The sequence below is a fragment of the Peromyscus eremicus genome, chromosome 4, assembly GCF_949786415.1.
Source record: "Peromyscus eremicus chromosome 4, PerEre_H2_v1, whole genome shotgun sequence".
Classification (NCBI taxonomy): Eukaryota; Metazoa; Chordata; class Mammalia; order Rodentia; family Cricetidae; genus Peromyscus; species Peromyscus eremicus.
Window position 1 is genome coordinate 87536706 of NC_081419.1, and position 26343 is coordinate 87563048.

A 26343-nucleotide genomic window follows, 5' to 3' on the forward strand; every position below is an offset into this window, starting at 1 on the left:
CGTCCAATCTGCCTGGAATGTAATTTGGCTTAAAAGAGCAGAACAAATGGAGGGGCAGAGGCAGCTTAACACAAACTGTTTCTCATTCCACCGCCCTCCAGAGAATAGAGGCGACGCAGGCAGGGAAGTCTTGTGAATTCAACACTCTGCCTTTCTTTGAGGTTTGAACCATGGACCATTTTAATTGTAGTTACATGATGGTATCTTGGGGCATGGTACATGCCTGGACTTAGGGGAAAGTTGAGATTGTTGGGTTATAAGATTGAATGGTTTTGAGGTGCTAGGATAGATGAGCTAAATGTTCCTTTTGTGACCATTACCACTTTTCTCCAGACAGCCCATATTTACTTTGTCCTTCACACTTACCTCTCATGCCATCAGAGCCTAAACTACAGTCTTCATCAACTACTGTTCAGCTCCACCAAGCATTCAGAAGGGCAGTGAAGACTAGAAATTACTTTCCCTCGGTATTACCTATTCTTTATGTATCTGGAGGGCGTTTTGTGTTTCTTCGTTTTTCAGTGTGTTTTTGCTTCTCTTTTAGTGACTTTTGGCATGAAATATAAAAATGCCAGTTATTTCTATAGATTTCGTTTAAGATAAAGTGTTTTCAAACTCTCGATTCCTCCCTCCCAGAAATTCTATATAAGGTAACTCGGTTGGAACACCGAGTTATTCTTTAGAATAACTTCAGTTATGAAAAGATTGAAGTTGGGTCATTGTATTAGATAAACTGGATTGTTAGAGTTAACCCTGGAGATAGTAAAATATTAGTGAATATGGATTTTTATAACCACATGAGATTCCCCTCAGATACCTTTATTTGTATAAAAGGCATGTGGTGCCATTCAGAAAATGAGGTTTTTCTGTAGACTTTGGCCTGCCGGTTGATGGCTCATTATCTTAGAGGAATTTAGTCTGTTTTCAGATTACTCTGTTTGTTGTTTAAATGTCTTTTCCAATGGTAAAGGCTGTACCTATAAAGAACAGAAGATGTACAGTCTTGGTCTGGTAAATTTCTCTATTTCATTGGAGGGTAGTTGATGACTGCAGAGTTGAGCTTGAGAAATCAAGCTGAGTGATTTCATACCTCTCTTTTATTATTCATAAAACCCAGGCAACAGCATCTCCTTCTTCATATAGTTGAATGTGAAACACTTTGAGCAATGCTGGCCCAGAGAAAGCCTGCAGTAATCACTCACTGCTAATCCTCAGGGAAGTCCGCCCACAGTCCCTACCCTCTAATGAAATGGTCAGAGTTTTCTTTAAGCTGCTTTTTAGTGGGTGCCCTGGAGCATATCTTTTGGATACTAGCATCCAGCAAGGATTTGTATGGATCTGTGTCTGAACAGGCATGCTGGATGCCCAGGGGAGGAGACACACAGTGTGACTTAGGGGTGGGGGTGGGGGCGAGGCAGTGTGAGGAAAGGGTCCAGAGGAATTTTGCTACTGTGAAGAAAAGAGACTTGTCCTTGTCCAGAGGGGCTCTTCAGTGGGAGCAAGAGGTCTTACCTCAGAATGGTTCCTCCACACTCTGACTCCACATTCCTCTCTGCCTGCCCCCTATCGCTTCCTCTCACCAGATGGACTCCCAGCTCCCTTAGAGTGGTGGCCTCCATAGTTGGTAGCCGAAGCTGTGAGAAGTTCTTGCCTTCTCTTCAGCACTCAGATTCTGCTATTACCCTCCCTTAAACCCCATTACACTTCCCTTTTCTATGATTGAGCCTGGGAGAGTAATTTTTTTCTTTTTTCTTTTCTTTCTTTTTTTTTTTTGCAGTTTCTTGGGAGAAGTATACAGAGTTTTTAAAATCCATATTCTTCTGTATTAATTTCTCATTCTTTTCTCCTTTACTCACCAGTAACTTTTATTGATCCCTAAAAAAGGAATAGAGTAATTTGGGCAAAACAACCAACTTTTATATTGGCTGCATACCAGTTAGCATTGCCAACAAAACAATGTCCACCAACAGAGTCAACTAATTTTGTCAGTCTTTCTTTTTCTGGCTGATAAAAGATTTAAGTCATTTGTACTTGTTACAGGTCACTCTGTACGAGGTAATCCTGTCAGCTACTTAAGTAATACAAATGATTATACAAAGGAATAAAATGGGCCACAGAAGAATTACTCTACACACATATCTGTCTGTGGAATCTTCTTCCTTTGGATAACCAGACTTCCCTTGGCTAGCCTATAAGAAAGGCATGTGTCATCTCTCTCCCACAGCTCTTGTGTGAAGCTGATTCTTCAGTCAAAAGGAACATCTCCCAAGCTGGGAATGTATCTCAATAGTAGAGTACCTCTAAGCATGGCAAACTCCAGCATCATCAAAAGAAAACCAAAGAACAAATATTCTTGTGACAAGTCACCGTCCCTTTGTTTTCTAGTTACACGTCTTTCAAACATCAAGCACATTATTCATTTAGACATGATACACTCAGATATAGAGTTCTGTTCAGGGTGGAAAAGTGGCTGGAGGGCTGAGAGAACTCTTGTAGGTTCTTCCTGCTTCCCTGACAGAAGAGCCAGGGAGGGGATTTGCCTCTTGTGTAAGACCCTGACCTGCGCATGTGCCTCAAGCAGGCACATAGTTTTTATGTGTGCCTGTTAGTTTGAATTTGTGATACCGGTCTGCTTTTTGTCCCTGCTGACGGTTATTATATCTTAATGGGTGAAACACTACTCTAATGATCCTTGTGTATATAATCCTTGGAGCACAGAGCAGGCACCAGAGGACCACATAAAAATGTTTGCCTCAATTTCCCTGCAAAAAAAAGAAGCCCAGAAACCAGACTTGACCAAGTAACAGATTTTTAAAGGTAAAGGAACCCAATAAAATTACCAGCTTTTCACAGCGTGTGTCTCCTTCCTTTTGACATATTGTGAGGTGTAGGTGAAATATTCTAACTGAACTGACAGTGTGAGGCGGGGACAACGGAGGAGGGAGGGAGATAAAAGTAAAAACCACCAGCAATGATTGATATTGCAGTAGCAAAGAGCTGCTGGGGTCTCCCCTTTGTGGATTTGACACTTCACCTTTCTGACACCGTCTGCAGGAGTGTTGGAATAATGAGCCCTTTGCAGATGGGACCAAAGCAGGGATTACTCAGAATTACTGTACCAAAGCTTTGTGGCTTGCTAGAGAGTTAGGTGGGCAGTCATTTTTTATTCAGTTTCTAAGATGAAAGTTGAACACCTATTTGTGGGAACAGGCAAATGACAGAGAGAGAGAAAAAAAAAGATATGAGTTTGTTTGTTTATATTCCTTTATTTGTTATTGTTGTTTTGTGGTGCTACTGATTGACCCTATGGTCTTGCATGCACTAGGCAAGCCCTTTACTGTTGACTTGTCAAGAATGTATATTTTCTATTATAAATGGCAGAGGCAGTCTGATCCTAGGGAACGCCACACATGTTTTAATCAAAGACTGTGGTCATCATTTAACTAATTAAATAAGTTCATGTAATGGCTTCTAAGTTGAATATAAATGTTTGCATGAGTGATTGGGTCCTTTGTTGATTTCAGTATTTTAACACGTATCTGACATATGGATCCTGCCACCACCCCCAGCACCTAGACTACATTTGGTAAATAGGAAGCTGAATTATGTCCATGTATGCCAGCCCTCCCCAGAGACCTGTGGCCAAGCCTTCCCTTTGGTGGGTGTGCTATATGAAGGAAAAAAATAGAAATAATTTAATCTCCTGAAGATCCCAGGGTCAAACAGATAATCCCTTGAAACTGCTTCCTCTGTCTTTGAATTTTATTTTAATTGTAGGATCCATATCTGGTTGACATGAGGTTTTACTAGAAACACATCAATAGGACCAAAGTGATCTCTTTATATTCTCTTTCCTTTAGTATTCTCTTTCCTCTGATCCACCCCCCCCACCCACCACCCCACCCTCCCACCCACCACCCCACCCCGGTGGGCTCTGGGAGAAAGATCTGTTCTATGTGCTTCTGTGGGAATGGCATGGGGGTTCTCCCTTGACTCTGGGTTTCTTAAAGCCTCAGTGTGGTTTCACCTCCCAGTTCTCCAGAGACAGATAGTTACAGAGAGTACTCCAGAAAGCCACCTTCCCCCTGTCCTTTCAGTCTGTACCCTAAGGGTTTGGACACCTTAGCCAATGCATTAGGTGCTAAACTGTCCAAATTCCTCAGCACAGACGTGCCCAGCAACTCCCTGGTGCTCATCAAGTGCATTGCAGGTCCTTTCACGTGGTTCCAAATTCTACAGGGTCTCATCCTCAACTATGTGCAGACCCATCTCCTCAGTCCCGTTAAATAATTCTTTTCAAGCCAAAAATACTTGCCCTTTCTAGAAGATTCTGTGAACCTGTCGGCATCTCCTTCTTTCACTGTCTCACGTGCTTCCATTTTACGTTCCCTGGGACATATTGTAAGTTTAGAAATTGTCTTTGCATGGCAAGAGTTTGGCTTAATTAATGACGATTAACAAATGGAGTTTAGGAATCTACCTGAAACAATATACCAGTTAACCTTAACTTGAAAAATTTATTCTAAGGTGACATTTCAAATTTTTTGAAGGTGGAATGATGGGAACAGCACCTGCTGTATTCATACTTTAATGATAGGAAAATCATTTATTAAATTATTTTTGTCTTTCAGTATTCAGGACTGCAGCTTACCAATAGCGAGACAGTGACTAAACATCTTGATTATGTACCCAGTTGAACAAACATAGATTTTTGGAAAGGGGCAATTAAGAAGAAACAAAGCAAGCTGAATTCAAATACAGAATGTGTAATATAATATTCTGATTTGTTTAACTCCTGCCCTTCCTCATCTCAGTGTCCCTGTGTGTTTTCAAGATCCAAAGCTCTCCTTATCGAGAAACTTTCCTCATATCCAGCAAGATTCAGACTTTGGGAGCCCTGTAGAATCTCTCTCTCTCTCTCTCTCTCTCTCTCTCTCTCTCTCTCTCTCTCTCTCTCTCTCTCTCTCTCCCTTTCTGTCCTTCCCCCCTCCCTCTCTGTCTGTCTGTCTCTCCTTCCCTCCCTCCCTCCCTCTCTGTCTGTCTGTCTGTCTCTCTCTCTTCTTCCCTCCCTCCCTCCATCCATCTCTCTTTCTCTCTCCTTCCCTCCCTCTCTCTGTCTGTCTCTCTCTCTCTCTCCCTCCATCTGTTCATCTCTATATCTGTCTTTCTGTCTCTGACACACACACACACACACACACACACACACACACACACACACAGACACACACACACACCATTTCATCCCAGGAAGAGTGGTCAAGGTGCCTAAGGAACGATCCCTGACTTCAGGATTCTTCCAGTCTGGTGTAGGAGAGAAACTATCGCACACTTAGCGTGTTGCACATTCTAACATTGCACTGTTTTTATTCCATTTAAAATATGAAGTACTGTGGCTGACTGAGGACTCTCTAGCCTGAAATTCAAGAGTTGTCCTTCTAGGCCAGGGACTCTGTGAGTCCTGAGCCTCAGTAGGTGACATGTGAAAAGGGAAGGATCTAAGGTATGGTGACAAATGGGGAGTTGCATCTGAGAAGCATGGAGGAGGAGGAGGTCAGAAATGAGACTAGGAGCTAACTAATGGACTAACTAACTAGCTAATTAACTCATTACTTTGTTACTCATTCACTCATTACTTAAACAGCTAGCTAATTAACTAACTTTGGTTATATAATGAAGGCTGGCCTGTGGGAAGGATTGAACTTAGAGAGAAGCATTAGGCTATATCAATAGGTCTGGATATATTAAGTTGCCTTTAAGGCATTTTACACAGTATTCTTCATAACTTTGAGATATCTAAAACTATACTTGCCATGTTAATAAAGCTTCCTGAGTTATGCCTCAGTTGGATTCTGGCAGGAAGGACCAAGAGGGTTTCATAGCAAAGACCACCTGAAACACCAAAGAATTCCAGAAGTTGTACTTAGAGCATGAATTCCTGGTAGTTCCAAGTCTTCTCCACTTCTTAGAGGTACCAGGAGATAGGGCATTAGCAAGCTCTTAAACACATGGCAATACATAATTGAAGTCATAATCATCGTAGGCCTTTCTTAGGTTCTGTCATGGGCCTATCCTTTCTGTGGTGTGGCAACCATACATATTGCCTCACTCAGTGTCTTCAGTAAGTGGTGAAGGGTGTCATGTCTGTTTTACAGCTATCCTCAGGTCCCAGCACCCTACCACATTAGCTCATACAGTGGATAAGGTTAGCTCTGTTGATGGAAGTCACCTCTCCCCAGTCCACCTCCAAAAGAATCTCACTTTGGCAGTTACCTCTCCCTGGAATGTTTTTCTGCCAAGATAGTCACAAAATTGACCTTTTTAGGTCTTAACTGAAATGTCACCTCCCTCAAGAAGCCTTTCTTGATCATGTTACCTCTTGTTATACACATTTTTCTGTTATTTCTTTTCCCTGTTCTTTTGGGTGCTAAGGATCAAACCCAGGAGGAATCCATGCATGCTAAGCTGCAACTAACCTATTCCCCCAGCTCAGTTTACTTCATTTTAAGTTTACTGCCACCTGAAATCATGCATTTACTTATTTTCTGTTCCTCAGTCTAAGATAATAATTTCATGAGATCCAAAACTTTAAGTGTCAGCAGCACTTTTGTCTTCGATGTCCATGGCCTTTGAAAACAATTTCTGACAAACTGATTTTCGTGCACACTCAACAAATAATTATTTGGTGCCTAGGAGGATAAATGGGTGAATAAGTGTCCCTAGAGCCCAGCCTGTTTCTGGCCCCATCCTTTCTTCATATTTTCTTTTTGCTGCCTAGTACCCAGTAATACAAACCACTGAACCATGTATCTGGGGTCGAGGATGACTAACTCTTTGAAATCAAGCATTTACTCAGTGTGGAAAATCCTAGATATCTCTCTCTCTCTCTCTCTCTCTCTCTCTCTCTCTCTCTCTCTCTCTCTCTCTCTCTCTCTCTCTCTCTCTCTCGGTGACAGAGATTGTTTGATTTGGGCTCCAAACTCAGATACAGTACTCAGGGTGCATAATTTTTTAAGCAACCATTCCTTTAAAAACTATCTTTGCATTTGTGCCTTTTCTTATTCATTCATAACAGCTAATTTTAAAAAACAAAATATTGGAGTTCACATAAAAGAGACATTGTTCCAGGCCTTCTTCGTTTGCCTGTGTTTAAAAACATCAGCCATTTGGAAATGTATCGTCCATCTGACCAATTAGTGAGTCAGTATTATCTCCACAAACAATACACCAGTCCTGAGACACTAAGTTCTCTCATTCTTTTCTCAAACTACTTTTTTTTTTTTTTGGTGGCAGGGTTCACACTGGCTTTCCTGGAAGGACAATTCCGTACCTTGGTAGAATCTTGTCAGTAGTCTTCCAATCTCCCTCCCATCCATAAGTCTAGAAATAACTTGTGGATGAGTGTCTAAGTTAGAGAAAGTAGCCCACGAAGGAGTTTAAGTATTCTCCTTGGTATTCTATGACGGGATGTGCTCTTACCTCCACTAACTAATTTTACTGAAATGTTTGAATGCGCTCATATGATTCTAAATGATAGGAGGGAAAAAAATTCAGAAGCAGCCTGCCCTTCACCTCGATCTCTACATTCTCCAGGGAAACATGGTGTAATAGAAGGAACAGAATAGCTTGGAGAGCAGAATTTTAAGGCATTCTAAGCATCACTGGTTGGTTTAATAAAATTAATTAGCCTGCCACAGAGAAAATTTACTAGCACGCTGGTTAATTTCACAATGTAAAGTCAGAGAAGGGAGGTAGGGCTGAGGGGAAAAACCTTATTAGTTTTGAATAATTATTTAAAGATGTGGGCCCTGCCAATTTCAAACACTTTGATAGCCAATTCCATTAAAGCTTTAAAAATCTGTTGCATGTGTATCCTAACATATTTGGGAAGGAACCTCCACAGATGAAATCATAAGCATACTAGCTAACAGCAAAATGACTCATTTAAGATACAGAACTAAAGACAGATTTCTAATAAAAACATGGAAATAAAAACTTACCTTGATACTGGCTCACGGGAGGTTTCTGTGATCTTAATTTGCTATTGATACAATGATTATTCTTTCTTGTCTTTTTAATCCAAACAAGATGTTCGCGGTGGCCACAGAAAGGTGCCTGAAATCACATGCCTGAATTCATTTAATTTGCCAACATCGTCCTTTTTTCTTCTCTTTCCCTTCCTGGTAATGGGCAAGAGTCAATTCTTCTGCATTAAGTGCTAAATCTCTTCAATTACCAGCCGGGAAGAAAGATTTAAAATTGTGCTTCAAACCTCAAAACTGATTTAGTTTAAAAGCACAAACACTTCTCCTGTGGAGCCTAAATTAAACTACAGAAAGGACTCAAAGCCTGAAGAATTAAATAAGGCAGGGCCAACACTCAGGCCAGCCATAGGGACAGTTTTGAGTTTGCTTTCAAATGAACCCCCGTGGTATGAGAGGAAGGGGAACAGAAGCAAACTGGCAGGCAGAACCTGTGTAAGAGGTGCAGGCCTATATTGTGGGGAAGCCGAGCCTGGGATGAACATTGGTTTGGGGATTAAGTCAAAGCCCTTATCCCTTTTTTCTCATTTCTTGTTCACAGCCATATTTAATGTGGATGACTCTGTGGTTGACCTGGAGACCCTGGCAGCCTTATATGAAAATGTGAGTGTCAAAGGCATACAGAGCTGGAGTTTTCATATTTATTTCCACCCTAAACATCACTGAGCCATTCATGTTCTTGAGTAGTTAGGATCTGAATGCAATGTGGAAGAGATCCAGACACAGAGATGCGAATTTACACATGAGGGGGTGTGTTCTTAACTCCCACGGCAGTGTCTGCCCTAGTAGATCTCACTGACATCAGCAAAGCAGAGACCACAGGTGTACCCTAGAGCCTGACCCTAGTGCTAGCTGACAGAGTGACTGAAAGTGAGCCTCCTGCTTGATGCTGGCACACTCCAGTGTCTTCCTCAGAGGAATAGGAATCCCAACGGCCGCTTGGATGATGATTCTCATACCAGATGAGCTGCTGACATTAAGTACAGGAGGCAGCATTGGATGGCAGTGGTGTGTTCTAGCTTTAAAATCCAGATCAGAGTGGGACCCTACCTGACTTTTTTCTACTGAACAAGAATTGATTAAGTATCCTATGAGTTCTTCTCATGGAGCCCAGAGCCCCTTCCAAAAGCTGAGTCACACAGTTTAGGAACATCATGAATCATGTTTAAGAAACATCACTGTAATGCACAAAGTCTTTGTAAGTGGAAATAGTGAGCAGAATTCATAGGCTCTTGTGAGGAGATACTGGAGAATCAGAAGTCCCATGAGTGTCAACTCTTCTGTTCATTGACTGTCAGGATGTAGAAACACAGATGGAGCTAGAGTCCCTAAACCATGGCAATTCTCAGATAACTGCATGGGGGCCTGGTGACATGCTATAGTCACTCAGCTCACAGGGTGATTGAGTTTAACATTTATGTCCCCTGGGACCTTAAATTTCCATAGTCTAATATAGCCCAGTGAGCTCACCAATTCCCTACATATTTTCACATTCTTCATGTATTTAAGAAATTATTTAGTCCTGGGTGGGAGCTTTTCACATGTTTCTATCAGTATAGTTCTTACAAATAAACCAAAAGGCTCACAAGTGTCAGAACATTAGGAGTTAGTGGTACATTTATTGAGCGCCTGGAGGATAGTGTGAGGATCTTGAATTCAAAACTCATTACCAGTAGATTAGTGCAAGCCTTGGGGACTTATCCTCTGAAAAATGAGGATACAGTAATTGATGGCAAAGAACTCTATCAAACAAGGTGCCTTCCTGATGCTTTCTGTTGTTACCATGTTTTCAAGAGTATGCATATGGCCAGTAGAAGAAGTAAGTCTGTACACAACAGGAAATGTTGGGTAAATTATAAAGTATGTTACTAAATGCCTAAATAAATATTGTAAATAACACACACTTATGAAATTCAGGAAAAAAGAAAATAGCGACTACAAATAATAGTGTGGAAAGCCCATGTGAGATAGTTGTTCTGGGGGAAAGAAAGCTAAGGACAGCTTGCCCCACAGCTGCCTACAGAAGACTCAAGCTATCAGCTGTCTTAAGCTGTGTGTCTGGATGTGTGCACTTGTCATGACCATTTGCTTTAGCTAGTAACTGCCAAACTTGAACTTGTATCAGAATGACCTGAAAGGGTTTTCTGGGCCCAACTGTAGAGTTTCTTATGCTTGAGGTGAGACCCAAGAGGTGCCATTGCTGCAGGGTATGGGATCACAAATGGATTCCTATGGTCTGAGGCTGATTCACTTGTGTGTGTGTGTGTGTGTGTGTGTGTGTGTGTGTGTGTGTGTGTGGTTTGTTTCTTTTCTACTCTCGATGCAGCGAGCCCAAGAGGATGAACTGACTAAAATAAGAAAGTACTACGAGACATCCAAAGAAGAAGACTTGAAGCTGCTGGACAAACCTGAACAGTAAGGATCCTTGAAATACCTTTGGTTAGTCTGAAAGGAGAGCTATAAACTCCATCTGTCTGCCTCCCAGCTATGAATGTCAAGTCTAAATGGTGCAGAGAGCTGAGTTACAACAGCGTCATCCTGTGCCCTATTGCATCCAGCAGGATGACTCGGCTGCCGGGAAGGCTGCTGAGATGTGTGCTGTTGGATGCAGTGTGTCTCTCCCCCTGCTTTCACCCTACACCACTCCCCTTTCTTGTTCTAGCAACTTAATTCCTCCTAGACTAAACATTTTAGCCAAAAGGGTAACTGAGGAAGGAAGAAGGCGTTACTACGCTGCCTCAAGTTTTGCTGATGTGTTAAAAAGATGACAGCAGAGTCACCAACCAAATTCAGACTGGTTTTCTTAAATGTCATGCTCAGTAAATGTATCCTGAATGTGGCTGGTTTCCCACAAACTTCTCCACTTGTACTGATTAGGTTAGGTTTTTCTTATCCTCCATCTGTGTGGCTTGCTCTTGTTTCCATTAATTCTCTAGAGTGGCCAGCTTTGGTTTGTAGTACCATCTCCTACACATTGAGAACTCAGACCTCTGCTGGATACCTGAGTGGCTTCTTGTTGGTTAGACCCTTGAGGTCTGCAAGCCACAGATGAGTTCCCGGGAGTCCCCAGTAAGCTATTTATAAAGGGACTAAGACTGCAAATGTGCTGCTGGTTTGGGGCTCATGTGCTGATTGCTATGTTTTGTGCTTCATGTTCCCTTCAAGCTAGCCTTCTGCAGCCAAGGAGAGGCAGCTACAGAAAGCAAAGAGAAAGCAGAAATTAGATTGAGTGTAACAGGCTACCCCTACAGGCATCCAAGGTTCTGTCTTATACTCTATGCCGTATGTTTGGATGCCTCAGTTCTCATAGACCCAGAAGAAAGCATCTCTAAATGACTGGCAAGGTAGTTTTTTAGAGATCTGAGGTTTACCCAAAATACTCTCAAACCTTGCTAATAACTTATGAACCTTAGATGGGATCCTCTCACATGGAACTATAGCCCAGACTCCTGTCCCTTAAACCTGGTCCATAAAGCCTAAGAATATGTATAGATCAATTCAGATGAGATTCTATTGTCCTTTTGTCTCATTAACACCAGCCATCAGCTCCACCACCTCCACCGCTGCTGATGCTGCTCACCCAGAAGTCAGGTTTACCTACTGTGAATTAACTCCTGTTAAATCACTAAGGATCAATGGGGAAGTGACCAGTGGTGAGATATGTAGACACTGACACAGCCACTGGTAGTATTTGGAGATGATAGGGCATATCAAACATTTAGGCAGGGTTAGTATGCCCAATTATGTGGTAAAATTGTAAGCCCGGGGTTGGCAAACTTTTCCTGTAAAAGACTAGATAGTATTTTATACTTGGTGGGTTAAAGGATCTCTCACGGTTCCTCAAGTCAGCCGTTGTACTGTCAAGGTTCAAAAGCAACCATAGATGATAACATGTAAGCAAAGGGGCACAGCTGGACCTTGATTTTATTTAGAATTGCCAAGATTTGAATTTTGTATTATTTTACATGTCAAAAATACTTCTATACTTTTTACGATCATTTAAAATATGAAAACCAGTCTTCAGGTCACAAGTCACACAAGTAGAAATGGCCGGTTGGGTTTGGTCCATTAGCTCTAATTTGTCCACACTCAGTAAAAACCTGCCGTAAGTTGAGGGGATGGGGTACAATGAACCACTGATGTGAAATGAACAGTGTGTGTCTGCCAAGAGAGGCATTCCTCTGCCTTTTGTGGTACAACCTCCCAGCATCATTTCTCAGCACTAATTGCCAGGGCATAGAATAATGGTGGCAACTAATTAGCGCACTACTTCTTATCCACCCCCCACCACCACCCATGATCTAGCTAGATAAGCATTTTCGGAGTTTGGAGGGCCATTGTGCTGACTCCCTGAACACTCAGCACTATTACTGGAGGCAACGATGCCTGTCATGTGGGGCTACTCAGGTGGCAGACAAGGCTCAGGGACTGGCATGGAGAGGTTGAGTTCCCCAGACTCAAGCACACCTCTCCTTTGCTCTCCACGTCTCTGAAGGCAGCTTTTGTCTGGTCTATGCCAGAGCCTGGTTCTCTGGCGATTTATTTGCTGCTTATTCCCAATGAGTGGACTATAAGCATTTTTTACATACTGGGAAATATGAATCATTGAATTTAGCATTTCAGTTTCTTAAGAGCCGTATGCTGCCCAGTCCTATAAATCACAGCATGGAGAGGCTGGCCTCATCACTCACCTCATCAACTCTCCTACACCCCAATGCCAGATTTAGAAAGCCATGTCTCACAGAGGTGTCATCTGCTTGGGACCTGGCTGTCTGAGAGCCACTCCCTCCAGGGATGTCCCTCCACTCCCTTTGTCTCCTGCTTTGAGATTGTTGGTGAGAGAAGGTGTGGCACTCCAGGTAAGACCTGTTGACTGATTAGGCCTCCTGTGGTCGTGAGGATATTGTGCACATCCTATCAGGACCTTTCACAGGGATCCACAGCTAGCTGTAGTGTTTTGCTTCCTTGAGTATAGGCTACATTGTGGAATAATACCGTGGATGAGACCCCTGTTGAACACATACCTTAGGTCATACCACCAAAGGCTTTTGGGAATGATGAGAGATCACATTAGTCTCTTTTCAAATGCCGGACCACACAGCATCATCCCACCTGTCAGCTGAGGAGTTGCCACTGTGGCTGTAAAACCCACACAGAGTGAGCCCCAGGCCTTCTGTTGTGGGTACAGGCTGAGCTATAGTCCTTTCCGGGGAAAGAAAGCACATTGCGTAAGGAAGGAAAGCTCCCTCACTGGTTGGTGTGTCTGTCCTTTCTGTTATAAAATCTAGAACAAAACTGTAGAGTAGCCCAAACGGATATTAGTCCATGAATATCTGTAACTATGAAGACCTACTATTCAAGATACTGTGCTTGGGGGTCTGTAATGGCTTATTATCCCAGCACTTACGGGTAGGCTATAAAGCACAAGGGAACGGGGGCAGAGTTCACCAGACGCTTGGTTTGAGTAGCCTTTGAGATGACCTTTCCTTCTGGCACTTTCCAGGCAAATGAGAAAAGAGCAATGGTGCCTTTCCTTGGGCCTTTGCCTGGTTATGTTTGTGTTAAAAGTTGCATACGATCGTATATTTTCTTTTGTGATTTTACTTCTCTTGTGTTTTATATCTTTAAATTTTACCAAGTGTTTCCAAGGCCAAACCCCACAAGTCATCTTGGCCTCTTCCAGCATCACGAGGGACCAGTCCCTCAGGGTCGTTCTGCCTGCCCCACAGCCCTCTTACCCACTTGCCTGTCTCCACCATCACAGGCCCTCTTACCTTCCCCTTGCAAGGTCCCTCCCAGTTCTCCAAGCCTGAAATCTGCTAATGTTTCCAGGTAGCCGTGCCACTGCTGCGGTGATTGTATGAAATAAAAATTTAAAAGTATTATGTCTCTGTCTGAAACCCTCCATTTGTTCAGAAAAAGTACATTTCAGAATACAAAACTCCATTTACTTTCCCCCAGCTTCCTTCCCGACACCGTCCAGCCTGTCTCAGCTCACTTCTCTGGTCTTCAGCCATGTCATTCACAGCATCATGGGGAGGCTCAGTGACCACAGCCAACATTACTTCCCCAAGCCTCTCATCAGTGATCACATCTTTTCCACACTTCAGTAATTATGGGTGTGTCTTTTTCAGTATCAAAAAGGAACCACATGTAAGCCAAATCCTGTTCCCAGGCCTTAGGTAGCTGTAAAGGCTTCACATACACCTGAAGAACTGAGTGACCATGGCTAATGCACTAGAACTCATTAGCAGTGATAGGTTCTATAAAAAAAGCAAAGCCCCTCCATCTGCTGTCCCCTCCCAACTCCTGGAGACCTGGGGCCTTAAGATGCTTTGAGAACCTTCCCAGGGCAAGCCCTCATCCTCTGTAAGTTTTTAATCAGACAGCTTTGCAGTTTCACTCTTTTCTTTGTTGAGGAGCCTCTAGTCTTGTTTCCACAAGTGGGTCCTGTGGCTCCTCTAAGAGACAATTAGTTGTTTTTCCTCCCGCATTACCCGTTTCCCATCCATGTCCCAGTGGGTGAACCAAGGCACTGCTCTGTTTGCTCACTCATATGCTGTCTATTGCGCCTTCATTACTGTCTTCATCCTCAGCAGGTCATTTACTTAGTCCAGAGATCAAGGTCCTACACAGGGTCTGAAGAGATGACACAGTCACTCTGGGGAGGGGAGAAATGCAGGACACTTTCTGGACTGGCTGGCAGCATCTAAAGGAGTAAACCATCCCCAGAACTCATCACAGAACCAAATGCTGCCAGTCCCCAGAGATGTTTCCTGCTCACTGTGAAAACTGGCGACAGCTCTGATGTCACTCATGATGAATGACTCTGGTCAACTCTGTACTGTACTTATGAGGGAACAATTTAGAAAAGTAAGGCAATTACTCTCTTCCTGTCCCTATGCAACGCTTCTGTATTCTCTTAAATGCAGCAGTACGTAGTGTGCTCATAACTGTGGCTGCAGGCACAGAACCTAAAGAGAAGGGAGTCTTTTCTATTGAGTCCCCCATGCTTCATTTCCATAGTATTTTAAAAGGCTGGGGCAGGGGGAAATAACAACTAGGACCTGGTCAGAAGAGTTAAGAAAAATAGCTGATAATAAAAAATGTATTAAATCCAAAATCTTAGGAGGTCGGAGTGTTACACAACTATTATCCCAGTACTTGGGAAGCTGAGACGGGGGATTGAAATTTTGAGATAGCCTAAACTGTAAGTAAGCTGTAAATAAAACCTTTTCTCAAAAGCAAGTATACAACAAAAACAAACAAGAACACTAAGTCACCTCCCCCCAAAAACCTGTGGAAAGAACAGAATACAGAGCAAGAAAACAAAACTTAAGGATAGAATGGAGCGTAGAAGCAGGGAGGGTGACACAGCCTTATAATTCCAGTAACTGAGTATACTGAGGCAGGAGAATAGTGAGTTAGAGGCTGTCCTGGGCTACAGAGCAAGACTGCCAATAGAAGAAGAAAGTTGACCCCTCCCCCTTGTCCTCCTCTTCCTCTTGCCCTAGCTGCTTCTCCAGCTACTCCAGCTGCTCGAGCTACTCCAGCTACTCTAGCTCCTCCAGCTCCATCTGCTCTATCTCCTGCTGCTACTACTCCTCTTTTTCATTTGACACAGAGAGAGTAACAACTGTGTTCATCTTCAAAACTATATTTGGTGGGAGACTTCAAAATTTCAAAGTGATGGTATTGTGAATTGACCAAGACTTTCAGAAATAGCTGTTAATAATCATTTCAACTCCAAAATGAAATTAAGGGCTGTTAGTGGATTCTCTCCCTTTCTGAGATCATAGCCAACTGTTTCAACTCATATTACTTTATACCCTTTCCTCTGGTGTTTGGTGGTTGGCCTCAAAAGCAGGTAGCTCTTCCAGCTTCATTTTGCAGAAGACACCAGTGCCCAGTCTCTCAGACAGTGAGCTACTGTGTGTAGAGCACTAACCAGTTTTGACTCTTAAGAGCTGTTTGGCATACTTTAAAGATTTTAGGCTGTCTACTTTATGAGTTTCTGCTTTCTTCTAAGTACTGAGCTAGCTATCAGCTGCACCTACGTGGGTAAATAGACACAAAGGGGAAGCAAACATATGGAAAATGAGATCATTATAGACTGTTACATAATTGAGCAAAAATAATAGCAATCTCACTTCAGTAATATCTTATCACTTGACTATAGACATTTGTCCAAAGTCTTCAGTTTGCCCTACCTACATTGATACACTTTTAGAAAATTCTACATGACACAGGAATTGATTGCGTCATCTTCTCATACACTAAAGACTAGGGCTTTCTATGTGTTTAGCCTCTTGTTTGAATCGCAGGAGAGAGGTCACATTTTCAGAATACTTGCATAAACTTTCTGCTCATCTACATTATTCACCATCATATGAGCTTACTAGACAGAGGCCCTGTTGTCAACAATGGAGCAGATGGAGTTCCTTGAGTCAGCCCAACTCACTCCCTTTATAAATTGAAATCGTGATGTAAGGAATGTTCCCCCTGGTCGATCCGGACCAGGCCTCTTTTTTAAGTTTTCCCTATGACTATGCACAAAGCAAAATGATTTGTTTTTATTTTTACAGATTTCTGCATGAGTTAGCCCAGATTCCCAATTTTGCTGAGCGTGCCCAATGCATAATCTTCAGGGCTGTGTTTTCCGAGAGTGTTACTTCCCTACACAGAAAAGTAGAGATTGTCACACGAGCCTCAAAGGTATGTTTGCCATTTAATTTAAAGCCTTCTTTGCCCTTATTGGGAGTAAATGAGGAAATGAGAGGTGAGGAAGAGCCAACATTAGTGATTTACAGAATGAAAGTTGTCTGTACTTTACTTTGACTGTTGAAGGGAAATGTGGTGTTTGTCCTGTCCGAGTGTATGGAGGGTAGGGAAGGAAAGAAAAGGGGAGATATGAACTGAAGAAAAAGGGAAGAGGGAAAAATAATCTTTTTTACAGATTCTTAAAAAAAAATTGTCACTACCTCACCATGTACATACTGGCCACCAAAAACTAAAAACAAAATAGTTCGATCCCTGTTCAACTCTTCAAATCACAAAGAGATTTTACTTGAAGCCCGTGCAGGTGATCATCTGAAATCTGTCATAAAATGAAAACATCCTGGAGACTTGAAGTAACTAACTGTGATTGTGAGTGACTGACACATACATTCTGTGTCCACCACATTCTATACAAAGCTCACATCTAACCCCAGCCCTTTCACTTTCACCCATGTTCTTCAGATCATGATGTAAGTGTGTTCCACATATTCTGTAATACTTCATTGTTTGCCAGAAGGCATGATTTTTTTCCCCCTGTGACCTATAAAAATTTTTTCAATGAAGAAAGAATAACCATTACCAACCTATGATACATGTATTAATAACCTCTGAGCGACCAGGGCAGAAGTCTACCTAGGTCTGAACTTTATTTTTCTTTTTATCCTACAATAAAAGAAGATAAAGCTGGATTGGTGAGATGGCTCAGTGGGTAAGGCACCTGCCACTAAGTCTGATGATCTGAGCTTGATCTTCAGGGTCTGCGTGGTGGAAAGAAAGAACCAGTTCCTGCAGGTTACCCTCTGCCCTCTGGGTCCTTGCATGCCCCCACAGCCACCCCCTCCACACACAAGGAAATGTAATAAAAAAGATGATAAAGACAATTAATAGTATAAAGAAGAGTTTCTGTTTGAAAGTTTGCACTTGAAGCAAAGATTTAAGAGAGAAAAAAGTGAACGAGATAGAAAGATAAAGAAAATGCTTAGCATTGTGAAAGTTAATAAATAAGAAGCAAACTCCCAGAGAAGGTACATCTTGAAAAAACTTAACATAACCTCTGACCTTAAAGTGCACTATCAAAATTAATCTCGGAGGACTATGTCTACTCTTGCTATTATGTCGACTCTAAGTTTGACCATATTCTTTGTATATAGGTCTGTGGTTTCAAAAGAGGTCCTGAAAAGACACCTGACCTCTTTCAACTTAGAATTATTCAAAAATTAACTACATTCTCTGTTATTTACCTACAAGTACTTTAAAGTACCAAGATCAAGGCTGCCTAAAATGAAAAATAAACACAAAGGTCCAGCCCTCATTATTATAACTTTGTTGCATAAGTAGGAAATTGTGGTTGTTTGTGCTCCCCCACCCCCAAGATACCGCTCAGTGAAATGTATCTTATATTTGCCAACTGTTAATACGACTGGTTACAAGCCAGGTAACAGGATTTGGTTACATTTAAGAAGCCTTTGCTGTTGAGCAGACATGACTGTGTTTGGAGTTCAGACCATAATAACTTGTATTTGCCGTTGCAGGGCTTGCTGCACATGAAGAGTGTAAAGGACATCTTAGCTCTCATTCTGGCTTTTGGAAATTATATGAATGGAGGAAATAGGACTCGAGGGCAAGCAGATGGATATGGTTTAGAAATCCTACCCAAACTCAAAGACGTCAAAAGTCGGGTATTTATTTACTTTTCATACTGGAGTGTCTACGTGTTAGGGTTAATTTTCTTATGAATCTCTAATTTAAAACAAAGTATTACAGACTGATCCATTTATCTTATCTTTCCTCTAATAGTAATAGACCTGAAAGCATACATTTCTGTTTCCCCCTTCTGTGCTTTGTTTTGCCTTGAACGTGGTCTTTTATTTCTTTAATATGAGACCTCATTTTCAGTGATAAAATACATCCTATGTTTAGGCTCTAACATACATGATTAGACATTGAACTACTACTGCAATACAAGATAAAACAGCATATTGTATTAGTCATAATGCAGAGGCTAAAGTCTGTTTGAATTTAGTACTGACCATTTGTAATTTACTCATTCTTGAGTGGCAGACACTGTTGAGCCTAGTATTTGAATTATTCTTTTGCCCACAACAATTGGGGCTGGAGTCTCCTGTCAACTCCCTGAGCCTGATTATCATTTGGCTCCGCACCCCTGTGGAGCCACCTTTTTAGAAACAACCAGCCCATATCTGGGCGTCCCATGGGGGCAGGGGGAGAGCAGAGAAGGGAAATACACAGGCAAATTAGAACTAGACCCCTGTGAACAGGACACAAAGGCCGCCTTGTGGGAGGGCTCGCTCCCCCTGGCCTTCCAGGGTCATAAAGTGGCATGGCTTTCCTTTTAAGCTGGCCCTGATTGTTTTTCACGCCATTAAGAGCACACATTTTCTGAGAAGTAGGAAGGGAGGGATGGTTTTCTCTTCTAGTCCACAGCTCCCTTTAGCGTTTCCCACCCCCTCCTGTCTTGGCAACATGCCAAGGAAATATGGGGTAATGATTTTTTGTTTGTTTGTATATTTGTCTTAGCCGGAACCTCGAAGGTCTCCCGAATTACCTATTTCGTTTGAGTTTTCGTCCCGCAAAAAAAAAAAAAAAAAAAGTGGTGTAGTGTCATTTGTCTTTATAGCTGGCATTTAAAAAAATGAATGAAACTAGGAGGAGGAAGGAAAATCTGGTCATTGTGTAACAAATAGGACTCAGTCTCACAAATGGTAAGCATTGTGAGCTGGGTTTTCAGTTCTCACCTGGGAAGCATTCAGGGTCTCCTGTGAACGGCTGTCATTTGAATTTCTCTTTTAAACCTAGGACAATGGGATGAACCTGGTGGACTATGTCGTGAAGTATTATCTGCGGTACTATGATCAGGTAGGAAATGAGAAAATGGCATCAGGGAAACCAGCCGGTGTCCGGAAGGATTCAACTCTAATGAATCCTTAGTATCCAGGAACTGGATTCTGGCTACATGGAGGGATGGCTTTCCTCCAGTCCAACTTTGTGTCTGAAAGCTCCCCAGTGAAGATAAAAGGTACACCTGGGTTTTAGAAAAGGAAGTGTAAGAAAGACAGGAGGCCACTGAGTCTCAGTCTGCCAGCTTCAGATAGATCCCTCATTGCCTCGTGACAGATGATGGGATTTTCTGAACTCTAGATTCATTCAGCAGTTGGTTAGAGTTGAAACTGAATTCTGAGCTACTGCTCAACATTGAGGAAATCAAAACACTATAATATTCTTCTTTTTAAAGACATTGAGTTACTTATTCACATGTTATGTGTATGTGTGTTTGCCTGTGTGAGTTTATATGTGCCACATGTATGCAGGAGTCTGCAGAGGCCAGCAGAGGTTTCAAATCCCCAGTAACTGGAGTTGCAACAGCTGTGAGCTACCACACTGATGCTGGGAAACAGTACGAACAGTGTAAGAACAGTTAGCTCCTTTAACTGTTGAGCTAGCTCCCCAGCCTAGTTATTTTTATTTGTTAGTTTGTTTGGGCGACAAGGTCTTAGCAAGTATCCTGGACTGGCCTGAAACTCACTATGTGGACCAGGCTAGACTTGAACTCACTCTGCCTGCCTCTGCCTCCTGAGTGCTGGAATTAAAGCCTTGTGTACCACATCTACCTTAATTACCAAAATTCTACCAATAGTACCTCTGGGAACAAGTTAGAGGCATTAAATTTGAGAACAAAACAGAGCAAGAACATGCTTTCTGCTTAGAATATATTTCAATTGGAATTGAGCACTTCTTTACGTATATACCTGAGCACAATTTTCTTCTTTATTCCTTCTTTTTGAACTAAGAACTAAGAGTCCTCACTTTGAGGAGAAAGGACTGTTTGTTGGTTGTTGAAATTGATAAAAAAAAAAAAAGACAAAAATCTAAAAGTAGAGAAGACTCCCTCCCAAGGGGTCGAGACCCACAGGTTGAGAACTGCTGCTCTAGGCCACCTCACAGTCTCTTATGTGTGTTTCCAATACAACTTTTATACTCAAAACAGAAATATATCTCTACTTCAAGTGAATCAAGACCTAAGTGTAGCTAGAGTTTTCCTGCCTTGCCCACAGTCAAGACAAATCTCTGTCACTCGCCAGTCCCACAGTTGCTCAAACCCAACCAAGTAAACACAGAGACTTATATTGCTTAAACTGTTTGGCCTAATGGCTCAGGCTTCTAGCTATCTAGTTCTTACATCTTAAATTAATCCATTTCTATAAATCTATACCTTGCCACATGGCTCGTGGCTTACCGGCATCTTCACATGCTGTTTGTCGTGGCAGTGGCTGGCAGTGTCTCCCTTTCCCTTCCTGTTCCCTTAATTCTCCTCTCTGTTAGTCCCACCTATACTTCCTGCCTGGCCACTGGCCAATCAGTGTTTTATTTATTGACCAATCAGAGCAACAGATTTGACATACAGACCATCCCACAGCATCTAAGACTCTGATGTTCACCCAAATTAGAACTATCTATGTCTCAAACTTTTTTTAAAAAAAGATTTACTTTTATTTTACATGTATGAGGTTTGCCTACCTGTATATACATATACCACATATATGACTGGTAGAAGCCAGAAAATGGCATCAGCATTGGGTCACCTGGATCTAGAGTTACAGGCTGTTGTGAGCTGCTGTATGTGTGCTGACAAATGAATCCAGATCCTCTGCAAGAACAGCAAATGCTCTTAATCATGGGACCATCTCTCAAGCCTTTTACATTTCTATTATTATTCCTCTCAAGAAATAACATATTTAGAGGTCTTAGGGAGAAAACTCCCCATGATGTTATTAACATGTATTATGGATTTATTCAGGGAATTGCAGACCCTTATAAAGAAATTACATAATTTTATATAAAGACCACAGTACTGATCAACAGGTATACCAAGAAATGTTCAGCATCACTAATCAATAGTCACAGCCACAATGAGATATCCCAACATAACCATCAGGACAATCACTGTAGAAATAAAAAGGATATTGCCATGTTAGGGGCTACTTAGAACCCTTGACCATGGTTTCTGAGAATGTAAAATGGTTTCTGAGGTGTTATGTAAGTCAAATTTTGGGCAGTCCTCAAGAAATTAAAACTAAAACATGGTCCAGCAATCCTCCAGGGGATACCTTTGCTTATTCCATACATATATGCTTACTGAGCTAAAAAGATTTCAGCCTTCTTATATCAAAAACTCTAGAAATATGCATAAGTTTTCTAGGAATTTATAACTGAAGACTTGCATTACTATTCTACTTATGATAATTAAAATAGCAAAAAACTTGAATTTTTTTGTAGGTATCCAATGCTTAACAATATAGTCAAATGAATCATGTTGGAATTATCAAATGAAATAACAGACTGCTATGGAAAGTCAGTAGAGCTTGAGACTCTTAATCTCAGCGTCATGGTTCAAGCCCCATGTTGGGCACCAATTGTTGTTAACTGTGTTTTATTATCTACAGTAGCTGCCCCTTAAACAATGGCTTCAGCCACAAGGGCAGCAGCCTGAGGGGATAATGTTCCCTTAGGCACCAACTATTTCAAAGTTACTAAGGGAAACTTTATCTAAATCTAAGGAACTCAAAATTCAAGGTTTGAGGTGGAATTCTACTCAGCTGAATAGCAAGTAGCTAACCTTCTCCCTTTGCTGGTGTCTTCCAAAAGTCCCAGTGTCCTTGTCTCAGCCCCCACTTAAAAAACCCTTTTTACCACTTCCTGTCAGCTAGTTGCTGACTCAGCCTCCTGTTTACAGGTTAATTTTATTTAATCAAACACATCTTTGAATTGTTAACAAAAGCAGTAGGAAAAAATGCAACAGACTTTAAAATAATATTCCCCAATAGACAGTGTTTAGGACACAATGTAGTGGCCCTGAAAAATAATCTGTCTGCTTTTAAATTTTATATATGCATAAAATAGGGTGGTATGGTGGCATATGCCTTCAATCCCAGCAGGGAGGCAGAGGCAGATGAGCCTCTTAATTCAAGGCCAGTTTGTATACAGAGTGAGTTCCAGAACAGCCAGGACTACAAGAGAAACCTTGTCTCAAAAAATCAAGAAAAATTATATGCACGTGTTTTGAAATTATAAATGCATACATACACACATATTTTAAATAGGTAGATATAAATGTAACACTAACTCAGAGAAAACCTGCAATGATATATAGTAATACATTTCATTATTTGAGGATGTTAGAGTTATGATCCTTTTTTAAATTTTCAATTACTAAGCATAATTAATGTGCATCTGTAAAAATGAAAACTATATTAAAACAATCATTCAACCCAATGTTTCATGTTCCCCCCCTTATATAAGTATTTGCTCACATCCTGATCCTTAAAGGAAATCTTTGAAACTCTCACCTTGGAAGTCTGGGTGAAGATTCTGTGCAGGTCTCCAACAATCTCTTTTGCTTCTTCTGTGAATAGTGTACAAGTTATCAATGATCTTGACATTGTTCCTTGACAGCCAGAATTCACTGTTAACTTTTTAGTGTCTACCAGGGAGATGTCCCTGGCCTAATAAGCATTAACTACATTATATAATATAAATATTATCAAAAGTGGAATAAATTGGCCAATGTAAAGAACTAGATGTGAGAAAATAGTTTTGTTTTTCTGGAGTGAGAAAGATGTGTTGAGCTTCAGGAAATTTAGCAGCAGAAGGCATATCTGAGCATACTCCAAGTTCTGACAGCAAGTACCCACAGGCCAGAATTACCCTGAGGAGTCTTGGCAGGTGACATTTGTAACCCTAGATCCCCAAGGGCAGATGCCTCTAGCCAGTCAATTGTTCCGTAGAAAGGCTGAGATTAGTCCATGGAATATGGTTGTTAGTGAGAGCAAGATGTGATGGAATTGAGGAAAATGTGATCAGAACAGTTGCAGATATGGAATGAGCCCCATCCACATTTGTGCGGTGCTCTCCCAGTGAGCACCGAAGAACACATTGCACTCAAAGCAGAGTGCGGAGTTGTGTGATTTATGAAGCTCTTTGTCCTTCTGTGGTCAGTGATGATGAGCAGGGACCTGAGGGAAGGTGAGTCCTTTCAGCTTCCTGCTTCTTCTGCCTGGCATTGGGTCCAAGTCTAGGCCTGTGGAGGTGGAAGAAAATCATTCATGGACAATGCCTTGTCAACTCCCAGTACTTTGACTGGATCCTACCAGACAAATTCATCACCAGCGTTTTCTCTTTTTCTACCTCATGAAAAAAAAAAAAATTGAAGCCATGGTAGAGTTGGACACAAAGCTTATAAAGTGTTATACTGGAATTCCTCCAATGTGGGTCCCCATGGTGCTTGGTCGGGCATGCTTTAGATGGCTTCTTGCTTTGCATTCAGATTTGATATTCACAATGTTCCAGTTGTTTTTAAAGTAGAAAAATGAAATATGGGTGGCTGAAATACTGATAAAATGAGAAGAGCTACCTTCCCCAAGCCTCCAAAGAATCTGAAAGATTTAGAGCAGTGATTCTCAACCTTCCTAATGCTGAGACCCTTTAATACACTTGCTCACGTTGTGGTGACCCCCAACCAGAAAATTATTTTCCCTGCTACTTCATAACTATAATTTTGCTACTGTTATGAATTGTAATGTAAATATCTATGTTTTTCAATGGTCTTAGGCAACCCCTATAAAAGGGTCATTTGACCCCCAAAGGGGTCGAGACCCACCAGTAGAGAACCACTGACTTAGAGGAAGGGAAAGGATCCAGGTTCTGAAACTATAGGAAAATATAGTCATAAACTACATGTCTGGTACTGTGGAGTGGTCAGCTCTAAGCAGGACTTCTCTATCACATTGCATGCACAAGACCTGGGCAGGATCAAAACAGCCAAAATCCCAATGTGGATGGTAGAGGGGTTCAAAAAGTCAAACCCTTTACCTACAAGACTCTAGAAATTGATGGCTGCTCCAAGAGAGTCATCTTTCTTCAGGGATGAAGCCACTGAGAACCTACCCATGCTCTAGTAGATGATCCTATACTCCTTTGCATATAGACAGCACTAAGTGGATTCAGCACTCTTAAGAGAGAGCATGAAAAGTTGGAAGAGAAAAGTAGTTGTAGGGGAAAAGGGAAGAATTTGAAGAGTGCAGGAATAGGGAGTAGATTTGACCAAAACACGCCTTATACATGTATGAAGTTATTAAAACTACGTATTATTGAAATAGTTCGTTATTTCATGATAAACTTGCATACCTCACAAAGCAGTATTTCATGAACTGTCTGTAGTGGTGCCTACCAACCAAAACCATTTGCTGATATGTCAGATACGATATACTATTTCAAGAACAAGAGTGAGTCCCTGCCATTGATGTGTTTATAGTCTAGTACGTCAGACATACAATCTAATGGTTAAAAAAAATACTTAAATTAATAGCGGTAAGTGCCATGGCAAATAGTATCAGACACTCTTGAATAACCCTGAGAAACACCCAAGTTTGAAGAGGTCCTGGAAGTCTTTGAGGAAGTTATGTTTGTGTTAAGACTTAAAAGACGAGTATGAGCAAGGAGCTAGGAGGAGAATCTAGGGAAATGGAAAAGAACAGCTTTGTGGACAAGGGTCTAGAGGCAAGAAACTGGCTTGCTCTCTTGTTTCATGAAAGCTTGGGCGTAGCACTTGATGTTGGGGGAAGGTAGGTCTAAGGCTGGTGCTGTAGACACAGGCCGGACCATAAAGTGCCTTGTAAAGCACTTTCAGCATTTGGAATTAGTCCTAATGGCTCTAGGAAAGATGGAATGTGAGGAAAGCTGGCAAAGGAGCCTGTGCACAGAGAGAAACAACCCAAGACTAAGATATGCAAGATAGCAGCTTACATTAAACAACTCAGGGGAAAGCAGCCTAGCTGTGGAGGATATTTAAGGCTCCGCTTATGTTTCAGTATGCCTGAAGTGTCTATCCTTGAGATAATTCACAGCTCAGATCGTCCATCAGATAGAGCTGTGGACCTTGTCAAAACCATACTCAACCATGTCTGCTGTGAATATCTCCTAAGATAAACCAACAGCATTTACATGAGCTTTATACACACATTAAAAAACCAGATTGTACACACACACATCAGAGTTTAAGCTGCAGAAAGGGAAAGTAAAGGAGGGGAGTTAGCATGTCCCACTCAGTGCCTTCTTGTCCAGTCCACACCCACCGGCACACCCTAAGATGGGTTAGCTGATTGCTTGCATGTGTAACTCAAACAAGGACTTTTAATGTAAGTACTTTCATGTGTTTCCCCTCTCTTTTTCCATGGGAATAGAGAGAAATAGATGAGAATCTACCTGACAGTTTCCTCTTCCATTCGTAAGGCAAGATAGAAATGCAGCCCATGCCAGCACTATAGCCAATCTCAATGCCAGGAAACCCAAAAAGATACTGTGAAAGACTCAAAGGCTTCAAAGTACAGAGTCCTGGTTTAAGAGGGCAGTGCCATGATTCCTGTTTAACCATATGAGTGAGCTTATTTTTTTCTGATTGATGCTTTGGAATGTCAGCAGAAGCAACAAGCAGGAAATAGAATGGGCTCTT

At 41.6% G+C, this 26343-nt stretch overlaps 1 protein-coding gene across 6 annotated transcripts in view; it reads left to right on the forward strand.

Annotated features, from left to right (window-relative positions):
- Positions 1-26343, forward strand: part of Fmn1 (formin 1) — a 374621-nt gene that overhangs the window by 235717 nt on the left and 112561 nt on the right. For all 6 annotated transcript variants that reach the window (XM_059261098.1, XM_059261099.1, XM_059261101.1 and 3 more), the window contains 5 exons: positions 8581-8642; positions 10366-10454; positions 16625-16754; positions 18350-18496; positions 19635-19694. In XM_059261098.1, the coding sequence (XP_059117081.1) occupies positions 8581-8642; positions 10366-10454; positions 16625-16754; positions 18350-18496; positions 19635-19694 (488 nt within the window). The remainder of the gene's footprint in view (positions 1-8580; positions 8643-10365; positions 10455-16624; positions 16755-18349; positions 18497-19634; positions 19695-26343) is intronic.